This window comes from Papio anubis, chromosome 6 (assembly GCF_008728515.1).
Source record: "Papio anubis isolate 15944 chromosome 6, Panubis1.0, whole genome shotgun sequence".
NCBI lineage: Eukaryota > Metazoa > Chordata > Mammalia > Primates > Cercopithecidae > Papio > Papio anubis.
This window is the reverse complement of record NC_044981.1, coordinates 78,563,721-78,576,026: the sequence shown is the minus strand read 5'-3', so window position 1 is coordinate 78,576,026 and position 12,306 is coordinate 78,563,721. Positions and strand designations below refer to the sequence as shown.

The 12,306-nt window shown below is 38.2% G+C and overlaps 1 protein-coding gene across 1 annotated transcript in view; it reads left to right on the top strand.

Moving 5' to 3' along the window:
- Positions 1-12,306, top strand: part of ME1 (malic enzyme 1) — a 233,232-nt gene that overhangs the window by 37,716 nt on the left and 183,210 nt on the right. Inside the window, exon 3 of the mRNA XM_017958059.2 lies at positions 7,585-7,734. Within this exon, the coding sequence (XP_017813548.1) occupies positions 7,585-7,734 (150 nt within the window). The remainder of the gene's footprint in view (positions 1-7,584; positions 7,735-12,306) is intronic.

Sequence of the window (12,306 nt, the reverse complement as noted above, 5' to 3'; positions counted from 1 at the left end):
ACAGGAATGTTTTTACATTGTTGGTGGGAGTGTAAATAAGTTCAACCATTGTGGAAGACAGTGTGGCAATTCCTCAAGGATCTAGAACCAGAAATAGCATTTGGTCCAGCAATCCCATTACTGGGTATATACCCAAAGGATTATAAATCATTCTACTATAAAGACACATGCACACGTATGTTTATTGCAGCAATGTTCACAATAGCAAAGACTTGGAACCAATACAAATGCCCATCAGTGATAGACTGGATAAAGAAAATGCTGCACATATACATCATGGAATACTATGCAGCCATAAAAAAAGGATGAGTTCATGTCCTTTGCAGGGACATAGATGAAGCTGGAAACCATCATTCTCAGCAAACTAACACAAGAACAGAAAACCAAACATCGCACGTTCTCACTCACAAGTGGGAGTTGAACAATGACAACACCTGAATGCAAGGAGGGGAACATCACACACCGGTGCCTGTATGGGGTTGGGAGTTAGGGGAGGGATTGCATGTTGGGAGGGTAGACGATGGGTTGATGGGTGCAGCAAACCACCATAGCATGTGTGTACCTATGTAACAAACCTGTGCATTCTTCACATGTATCCTGGAACTTAAAGTATAATACAAAAAAAAAAAATGTGGACAAAGGATATGAACAGACATTTCTCAAAAGAAGACATTTAAGCGGCCAACAAACATGAGAAACAAACTCATCATCACGGGTCATTAGAGAAATGCAAATCAAAACCACAGTGAAATACCATTTGACACTACTTAGAATGGCGATCATTAAAAAGTCAGGAAACAACAGATGCTGGAGAGGATGTGGAGAAACAGGAATGTTTTTATATTGTTGGTGGGAGTGTAAATTAGTTCAACCATTGTGGAAGACAGTGTGGCGATTCCTCAAGGATCTAGAACCAGAAACACCATTTGACCCAGCAATTCCATTACTGGGTATATACCCAAAGGATTATAAATCATTCTACTATAAAGACACATGCACATGTATGTTTATTGCAGCACTGTTTGCAATAGTAAATACTTGGAACCAATACAGATGCCCATCAGTGATAGACTGGATAAAGAAAATGTGGCACATATACACCATGGAATACTATGCAGCCATGAAAAAGGGTGAGTTCGTGTCCTTTGCAGGGACATAGGTGAAGATGGAAACCATCATTCTCAGCAAACTAACCCAAGAACAGAAAAGCAAACATCGCATGTTCTCACTCACAAGTGAGAGTTGAACAATGACAACACCTGGACACAGGGAGGGGAACATCACACACGCATGCCTGTATGGAGGTGGGGGCTAGGGGAGGGATAGCATGATGGGAGGGTAGATGACGAGTTGATGGGTTCAGCAAACCACTGTGGCATGTGTATACCTATGTAACAAACCTGCACATTCTGCATGTGTATAATACAAGAAAAAAAAGTGGACAAAGGATATGAGCAGACACTTCTCAAAAGAAGACATGCAGCCAAGAAACATGAAAAAATAATTCATCATCACTGGTCATCAGAGAAATGCAAATCAAAACCACAATGAAATACCATCTGACACCACTTAGAATGGTGATCACTAAAAAATCAGGAAACAACAGATGCTGGTGAGGCTGTGGAGAAAGAGGAATGCTTTTACATTGTTGGTGGGAGTGTAAAATTGTTGAACCATTGTGGAAGACAGTGTGGCAATTCCTCAAGGATGTAGGACCAGAAACACCATTTGACCCAGCAATCCCGTTACTGGTTATGTACCCAAATAATTATAGATCATTCTACTATAAAGACACATGCACACGTATGTTTACTGCAGCACTATAACCAATAGCAAAGACATGAAACCAACCCAAATGCCCATCAATGATAGACTGAATGAAGGAAATGTGGCACATATACACCATAGAATGCTATGCAGCCATAAAAAAGAATGAGTTAATGTCCTTTGCAGGGACATGGATAAGCTGGAAACCATCATCCTCAGCAAACTAACAGAGGAACAGAAAACTAAACATCACATGCTCTCACTCATAAGTGGGAATTGAACAATGAGACCACATGGACACAGGGAGGGAAACATTACACACCGGGGCCTGTCATGGGATGGGGGAAAGTAGAGGGAGAGCATTTGGATAAATACCTAATGCATGCCGGGCTTAAAACCTAGATGACGGTTGATAGGTGCAGCAAACCCATGGCATATGTATACCAATGTAACAAACCTCACGTTCTGCACATGTATCCCAGAACTTACAGTAAAATAAAATATAAAAAATAAAAAGAGGCCTAAGAAAGCTGCCTTTCCCTTTCCCTCATGTGAGGATGCAGCGAGAAGGTGCTGTCTATGTGGATTGGGTCCTAATCAGGCTCAGAATCTGCTAGCACCTTGATCTTGAACTTACCGGCCTACAAAACTATAAGAAATCAATTTCTATTATTCATAAGCTACCTAGTCTATGGTATTTTTGTCATAGCAAAATGAATGGACTATGACACCACCCATAGGCATCTCCTCAAATCATACTTAATCTTTGAATAAAGGCAATAACAAAGTCCATACTTCCAGCTAACACAATACAACTGTCTTGCATACAACCAGAAATGCACCAACCCTATCCTCAAAAGAAGATGCCAAATCCTTGAATGATATTTACTCTCGCCGATATTCGTTAACTTAAACACTATGATGTAACATTAGTAGTACTTAAATATTATGATGCAGAGTCAGTATATCTTATGTTATCAGATAAGGTGATAAGAGAAGGAAGAAAATTATATTTTCTGAAATTTGCATATGGATTTTTGCTTATGTATGTATATGCACATATTATTAGCAAAACAAGGAAGAAATACTTATGGCAATTACAGTCTTCTTTTTCTTTAGTTGATCACATGGTCATAGCTGGTATTTATAACTACCTTTTTCCATGACCCAATCCATATCCCCTTTGCCCTCAGCAAGTATCTCAGCTGATTGTGGTTCTTTACCTGCTGAGGGTGACTCAAACCTTCAATCCTGAATGGTCTGGGCCATTAGTAATCCTACTTGAATTGGATTGTTGTTTTCATTAGCTTTAATCACAGGGCGTGGTAATACTAAGAGCTACCCTAAGGGATCTCCTGTATTTCAGACATACTCTCTCTCACCTCCACTGTAGTGTAACAGTTTAGTTTCCTCTTGGTAGTCAGAATCAATTTTTCCTAGCCAGCACAGTAACTCCTTTCTTGGCCTGTTAATTCAGAGGCATGTGGTGCTCAAAGTGGCCAGGTGGAGTCTTAATTTCTTGTTCAATGGGTTTATTATTGTGTTTCTTGATGGAAATGTTCTTCCCTTTGGAATGAAGACCTCTAGACCAGCAGAGCATAAAGTCACAGGGGCAGAAAGGAGAAATTTTGCTAGTGTGACACTAGGGTTGTTAGAATTTCCATTCCCATTTCCACCCCTTGATTCCTAGACCTATGAATCCTGGCTATGAGAAAAACAGCACCATTTTTTGGACACTGATTGAGAGCACATACAGCCTCCTGGAGAACCTTGCCTCAGCTTTGCAAGGTATTGCCACTTTGCTCGTACTGTAACTGAGTCTTCAAAAGTACATTCCACTGTTCTGTCAAGCCAGTTGCTTCAGACTGTTAGTAAACATTGTAAAACTAGTGAGTTTCATGAGCATGGGCTCATTCCCCAAACTTCATTTGCTATGAAGTAAGTTCCTTGATCAGAAGCAATGCTACGTGGAATGCCATGATGGTAGATAAGGCATTTTGTAAGTCCATGAATAGTAGCTTTGGCAGGAGCATTGCATGCAGGGAAAGCATATCTAGATCGAAAGTAAGGGTCTATTCCAGGAAAAAAAGTTGTCCTTCCCATAATGGAAGCTGTTGAGTGTAATGAACTTGCCACCAGGTAGCTAGCTGGCTGATTACCCTGGAGAATGGTGCCACATCTGGGAATCAGTGTTAGTCTCTGCTGCAGATTGAACACTCAGAAGTGGCTATAATAGCCAGGTTGGCCTTGGTGAGTGAAAGTCCATGTTGCTGAGCCTATACATAACCTCTATCCCTGCAACCATGGCCACTTTGTTCGTGAGCCCAGTGGATGTGGTAGGGTGGCTGGGCAAAGAGGCTGACTCAGTTTGTCCAATGTGTATACAGTTGCTTCTTTCTAAACTCCTTCACAACCTTCTCTTTCATTTGTTCCATAACATCTTCCTTTAGCTGCTTGTGTCCTTACCGTATATTCTTTTCCTGGGCCATTTTATCAGCTACCTGCTAAGAGCTGGTGACCTTCATATATTTGCTACAGAGTCTTCCTCAATATATATTGAACATCAACTCAGTGTCAGGTATTCTTTTACATACTGGGGTTAGAGGCAATGATCTCTGAGCTCGAAATTTACATAGATTATTTAAATTATTATTTAATTTTATTCATTTTTATTTATTTTTTTGAGATAGAGTCTCACTCTGTCACCCAGGCTGGAGTGCAGTGGCACCACCCTGGATCACTGCAAGCTCCGCCTCCCGGGTTCACACCATTCTCCTGCCTCAGCCTCCTGAGTAGCTGGGACTATGGGTGCACGCTGCCACGCCCAGCTAATTTTTTGTATTTTTTTTTTTTTTTAGTAGAGACGGGGTTTCACCATGTTAGCCAGGATGGTCTTGATCTCTTGACCTCATGATCCACCCGCCTTGGCCTCCCAAAGTGCCGGTATTATAGGCGTGAGCCACCGTGCCCGGCCAAAATTATTATTATTTTGAGAGAGGGTCTCACTCTATTGCCCAGGCTGCAGCGCACTGACGTGACCATAGCTCACTGTAGCCTCAACCTCCTGGGCTCAAACAGTTCTCATGCCTCACCCTTCCTAATAGCTAGGACTACAGGCATGCACCACCATGCTTGGCTTATTTTTAAATACAAATTATTAAATTTCATAAATAGTAATACAAATGGGTAAATTATAAAATATGATAGAAAATGGCTAGTGTCTTGGGATGGGGGAAGTAAAGGTAGAGTGGGGGAAGTAAAGGTAGAGGAGGGTAAGAGGAGCTGAGAATGCTGAGGGTAGGTATGGCCAGTTTGCATTGTTGAGTTGGGTGATAAGGGTAGCCTCTATTGAGAAGGTGAGTTTTGAGCAAATAATCAGAGGTGGTAGAGCAGTTAGCCATGAAGAAATCTGAGGAACAGCGTTTTGTAGCTGGCATGTTCAAGAATTAGCAGGGAGACTTGTGTCTAGAGCAGAATGAGCTAGGGAAAGAATGGTAAATTGGGAAAGGAAGTTAACGAGGTGATGGGCAATGGATTAGGTATGGCTTTGTAGTCTACTAAAGACTTCTGCTATACTGTGAGTGAAAAGGGTAGGCTTTTGAGGTTTTTGACCAGAAGAGGCACATGATCTAAGCTATAATTTCAGAAAGACTGGCTGCAATGTTGAGAATAGAATGTAGGCTGGGACAGCTTTTAGGAGACCATTATAATAATCCAGGCAAGAGATTATGGTGATTTAGATCTAGGGTGGTAGCAATGAGGGTAGTCAGATTTTGGATATATTTTGAAAGTAAAGCCAACACAATTTCTTCATATATTTCACATGAGTGTTAGAAAGCTTTCAGAGAAGAGGAGTGTGTTAGTCTGTTCTTGCATTGCTATAAAGAAATACCTGAGGCTGGGTAATTTATAAAGAAAGGAGGTTTAATTGGCTCATGGCTCAGCAGGTTGTACAAACATGGCACCAATTATGTGATGCCTGGGTGGGGCCTCAGGAAGCTTACAATCATGGTGGAAACAGGAGCAAGATAGGAGGGAAGTGCCAACCAAATCTCACATCAACTCAGAGCAAGAACTCATCACCAAGGGATTGGTGCTAAGCCATTCATGAGAGACCCACCCCTATGATGCAAATACCCACTAGGACCCACCTCCAACACTGGGGATTACATTTTAACATGAGATTTGGAAGGGACAAACACCCAAACCACATCAAGGAGAAAACAGCAAGGAAACAGAAAAGGAATGACCAGAGAGATAGGAGGAAAACCATGAGAATATGATAGATTGGAAGTCAAGGAAAGAAAGTGTATTGAGCCCTAAGGAATATCTCTTGTGTCAAATGTTCTGATAGGTAGGGTGAGGTCTGAGAATGGACCATTGATTTAGCATTGGTAATTTCCACATTGCTGAATTAATTTTATCATGTCTAAAGTTAAACTCTTTGTCTTCCATATGTTTATTTTCTTAGTTATGTCTATCTAATTGCCCAAACATTAGAATCCATGCATCTCTTACTCAGAATTCTGTGCATTTTCAACTATTCTAGGGAATGAAAGTCAATTCAAAAAGGCTGGTAAGATTGTTGAGTAGTTTTGCAAGATTCTTTTAAGTTGAACTGAGCAGTTTAAGTTTTATTCTACAAACTATTGAAGGTTACAGATAACATGAAAAGGTTTATATTTACAAAGATAACTCTGGGTCAGAAATGCCTCTAGAAAGAAAAAGGCCATAAGACACAGATACAAAGTTTCTTGAACTTCCCTACCTTAGTTATTTTTAGGATGAGTGTTACATTCTCTCATTTCCTGTATGTCATTTCCCTTGGTTATTCAATAGTGCAAGTCAAAGGATGAAATCTTTCTATTAACTTAGTTAATATTAAACTAAATTTTACTACAGTGATAGTTTCATCTCTTTTAAAATAGGGATAAAGTCTCTTCAAGTATTAAATAAAACTGTGCGATTTCAGCAATGATTTTAATGTTTACATGATTTTAATTAAGTTTATGGTTATTTATTCTTTGCGATATTTAAGAATATTTCTTGTCTGGGCGTGGTAACTCACGCCTGTAATCCTAGCAGTTTGGGAGGCCGAGGCAGGCAGAGCACTTGAGGTCAGGAGTTCAAGACCAGCCTGGCCAACATGTTGAAACTCTGTGTCTACTAAAAATACAAAAAAAATTAGCCGGACTTGGTGGTGTGTGCCTGTAGTCCCAGCTACTTGGGAGGCTGAGGCAGGAGAAAATGCTTGAACCAGGGAGACAGAGGTTGCAGTGAGCCGAGATCGTGCCACTGCACTCCAGCCCAGGCGACGGAGCGAGACTCTGTCTCAAAAAAAAAAAAAAAAAAAAAAAAATCAGCCGTGTGTGGTGGTGCGCTTGTAATCCTAGCTACTCAGGAGATACCCATGTTCGCTAGGCTGGTCTTGAACTCCTGACCTCGTTATCGACCCGCCTCTGCCTCCCAAAGTGCTGGGATTACGGGCATGAGCCACCATGCCCAGTCATTTTTGTATTTTTAGTAGAGACAGACGAGGCTTCACCATGTTGACCAGGCTGGTCTTGAACTCCTGACTTCGTTATCCACCCACCTCGACCTCCCAGGGTGCTGGGATTACAGGCATGAGCCACTGAGCCTGGCCGAGACTCTGTCTTAAAGAAAAAGAAAATAATATTTCTTAAGCCTTTTTTAATCAGATGTTTTCTATGTAACCTAAATGTACTTTACACTTGGTTGAAAATATTTAGTTAGATTTCTAAGTAGCTATTTCATGACTTTATGGGATGTAGATCTAATTATGTCCAATTTTTACAGGTATCTTCTCTTAATGGATCTCCAAGATAGAAATGAAAAACTCTTTTATAAAGTGCTAACGTCTGACGTTGAGAAATTCATGCCTATTGTTTATACTCCCACTGTGGGTCTGGCTTGCCAACAATATAGTTTGGTGTTTCGGAAGCCAAGGTATGTCAACTTTTATTTTAAATGCAACTTGTGTCTTTATTTATTTTTGTAAGTTTTTTTGCAGTAATTTAAAATTCGTTATTATTATTTTAAATTTGACAATAAAATTGCATATATTTATGATGTACAGAGGATGTTTTGAAATGTGCATACATTGTGAAATGGTAAAATCAAACTCATTAGCATATGTATTATTTCACATTCATACCATTCATTTGTGGTGAGTATGCTAAAATCTTAGCAGTTTTCACATATGTAGTAAATTATCCTTAGCAATAGTTACCATGTGGTACAATAGATGTCTTGAACTCATTCCTCCTCTTTAACTGAAATTTCGTATCCTTTTCACCAGCATTTCCCTAATCCTGCAACCCTCTCCCCGCACCTTTCTCCTATCCTCTGGTAACCCATTCTTCTCTCTGCTGCTATGAGTTTGACTATTTTTAGGTTCCACATATAAGATCATGTGGTATTTGTCTTTCTGTATCTGGCTTATTTCACTTAAGAGAATATCCTAAAGGTTCGCCGTATTGTTGCAATGACAGAATTTCTTCTTTAAGGCTGAGTGGTATCCTAGTGTGTATACGTACCACATTTTCTTTATTCATTCATCTGTTGATGGACTCTTACCTTGATCCCATATCTTGGCCATTGTGAATAATGCTACGGTGAACATGGGAGTACAGATATCTCCTAGACATACTGATTTCATTTCCTTTGGATACGTACCCAGTAGTGTTATTACTAGATCATATGGTAGTTCTATTCTTAATTTTTTGAAGAGCTTCCATACTGTTTTCAATAATAGATTTACTAGTGTACATTCCCACTGAACAGTGAATAAGAGTTTCCTTTCCTCAGGTTCCTCGCCAATACTTATTGTTCATCTTTTTGATAATAGCCGTTCTAACAAGTGTGAGGTGATATCTCACTGTGCTTTTAATTTCAATTTCTCTGATGATTAGTGATGTTGAGCAACTTTTCATGTACCTGTAGGTCATTTATATATCCTCTTTTGAGAACTGTCTATTCTGGTATTTTGCTCATTTTAAAAACAGGTTATTTGTGTTCTTGTTACTGAGTTATTTGAGTTCCTTATATATTTTGAATTAATACCTTATGAGATGTATGGCCACAAATATTCTCTCCTATTCCATAGGTTGTCTCTTCACTCTGTTGATTGTAGTGCTGAGCTTTTTAGTTTATTACAATTCCATTTGTCTATTTTTGCTTTTGCCTATGCCACTGGGGTCGTATCTAAAAACATCACCGCCCAGACCAATATCATGAGGCTTTTCCCCTAAATTTTCTTGTAATAGTTTTATAGTTTCAAGTGTTAATTTTTCTTACCTATCGAGTTGACTTTTTTTAAAAAAAAATATGGTGTGAAGTAAGGGTCTAATTTCGTTCTTCTGGTATTTGGAAGACCAGTTTTCCCATCACCATTTAATGAAGAGACTATTCTTTCTCCATTTCACTTTTGTAAAAAATCAGTTGACTGTAAATTCATGGATTTATTTCTGGGCTCTCTATTCTGCTTCATTCTGGGCTCTCTATTCTCTTTCATTGGTCTGTGTGTTTGTTTTTATACTGGTACCATGCCGTTGTGATTACCATAACTTACAGTATATTTTGAAATCAGGTAGTATGATACCTCTAGGTTTGTTCTTTTTGCCTAAGATTGCTTTGGATATTTGCGGTTTTTGTGGTTCATATGAATTTTTTGATTTTTTTTTTTATATTTCTGTGAGAAAATGTCATTGGAACTCTGATAGGGATTGTACTGAATCTGTAGATCTCTTTGGGTAGTGTGGTCATTTTAACAATACTAATTCTGCCAATCCATGAAACGGAATATCTTTCCATTTATTTGTGTCTTCTTAAATTTTTTTCATCATGTTTTGTAGTTTTCCGCATACAGATATTTCACCTCTGTGGTTAAATTTATTCCTAAGTATTTTGGTTTTTTGGTGGCTATCATTATTATTATTATTGTCTTGAGACAATCTTACTCTGTCTGGAGTGTAGTGACATGATCTTGGCTCACTGCAACCTTTGCCTCCTGGGTTCAGGTGATTCTCATGGCTCAGCCTCCTGAGCAGCTGGGATTACAGGTGCACACCACCACATCCAACTAATTTTTGTATTTTTAATAAAGATGGGGTTTCACCACGTTGGCCAGGCTGGTCTCAAACGGTTGGCCTCAAGTGATCCACCCGCCTCAGCCTCCCAAAGTGCCAGGAGTACAGGCATGAGCCACTACACCCAGCCCTGGTAGCTATTATTAATGGGATTGCTTTTTTGATATTTTTGGATAGTTTATAGTTAGTGTATTAGAAACATTGCTGACTTTTATATGTTGATTTTGTATCATGGAACTTTCCTGAATTTATTAGTTGTTACAGTTTTTTGTTGGAGTTTTTAGGGTTTTCTATATTGTCTGCAAACAGAAACCATTTAACTTCTTCCTTTCTAATATGGATGCCTTTTTTTTTTTTTTTTTTTTCTTTTCTTTGCTTGCCTAATTGCTCTGGCTAGGACTTCTAGTACCAAATTTTCTCTCTAGATTTAAGATTTGGCCAGGCATAGTGACTCATACCTGTAATCCCAGCACTTTGGGAGGCTGAGGCGGGCGGATCATGAGGTCAAGAGGTCAAGACCATCCTGGCCAACATGGTGAAACTCCATCTCTACTAAAAATACAAAATTAGCTGGGCATGGTGGCATTTGCCTGTAGTCCCAGCTACTCGGGAGGCTGAGGGAGGAGAATCGCTTGAACCTGGGAAGTGGGGTGGCAGTGAGCCGAGATCGCACCACTGCACTCTAGGCTGGCAACAGAGCAAGACTATCTCAAAAAAAAAAAAAAAAAAAAAAAATTAAGATAACAGAAAGTATTTCCAAATCAATTTGGGTTCCCTTTTACAGATAGTAAATGAATTTCTTTTTTGTTTTGAAAGAAAGTGATTGGCTGGGCATGGTGACTCACACCTGTAATTCCAGAACTTTGGGAGGCCAAGGCAGGCAGATCACCTGAGGTCAGGAGTTCGAGACCAGCCTGGCCAACATGGTGAAACCCCATCTCTACTAAAAATACAAAAATTGCTGAGCGTGCTGGTGGTCACCTGTAATTCCAGATACTATGGAGTCTGAGGTAGGAGAATTGCTTCAATCCAGGAGGCAGAAGCTTCAGTGAGCTGAGATTACTACTGCACTCCTGGGTGACAGAGTGAGATTCCGTCTCAAAAAAAAAAAAAGTAATATTGATCATAATTAAGCTTGCCTTTGATATGCTAATTACCCCTATTATATATTTTTTTACAGGTTAAAACAAAGATTCCAAATTTTTCTGAAATGAGGAGAATATTACTTTCTAAATTGAGTCAAAATTAAATAATCTTAAAGGAGCTCTTTTGTTCTTTCCCTTAAATGAAATAGTAGTCACCTTTGAGATGCCTAAAATATAGAACACAATTTTTCTAGCACTACTTATTCATTATATTAGTTTCAATACTTTTTGAAACAAGAAACATTTGAAATAAATAAATATTAATACTTTTAACAACAGCAATGACAAAAGTTCAAGTTGAATATGTTTTTGCTACTTTTGGCTCTGAATTTAAAGATAAAAAACAAATGTTTAAAGTATATACCACAAACACAAAAGCTATTGAAAGTACTGTCCTTAAAAGGAATATTTCAGGGGTATTATCTGAAAGCAAAATTGAATGTGAATGTCATGTAGCTGTATTGATATAGTGGTAATATTTATCATACTGTGCTACATTACCCTTTGTATAAAGAAAAGAGTTGAACACATCATCCCTTTGTATAAAGAGAAAAATTAGACAAGTATCTATAGATGATCTAAATGACATTAAATTTTTTCTATTGATACATATTAGGTATACATATTTTGGGAATATATGTGATAATTTAATACATTCATATAATTTGTAAAGATCAAATCAGTGTAATTGGGATATCTATCACCTTAAATATTTATCTTTTCCTTATGCTGGAAAAATTCAGATTATCTTCTTCTAGCTGTTTTGAAATATACAATAGTTCTTATTTCTTCCATCGATCTGCATACAAAACTACATTAATAGCACATATCCATGTTATATTTATATAATAGTTACATTAACAGTGACTAAATTTTTTTCATGGAAGAACAGGAGTTAGAATTTACTGTTAATTGTATTGCAAAGTAATTGTTTTCTGTGTATATAAGCATATTATTTTAAATATACAAATGATTAGATATTCATATTGAGAAAATAATGAAACAAATATTCAGAAAGAAGAAACTTAAAAATGCCTAGTGTCATCATACCAAAAAACCCTGACAGACACAATACATACTATTTTCCTTATAGATGAAGGAATCAGACTATATAAACTATTTCTTGCCTTGCTATAGGCAAGAAACCTACAGTATTTTCCTTATAGATGAAGGGATCATACTATATAAACTATTTCTTGCCTTACTGTCTTCTCTGAGTAATGTATCATAAACATCTAGGCATGTCCAAAAATATATTTCTATATAAAGAATCTTAATATGAGCAT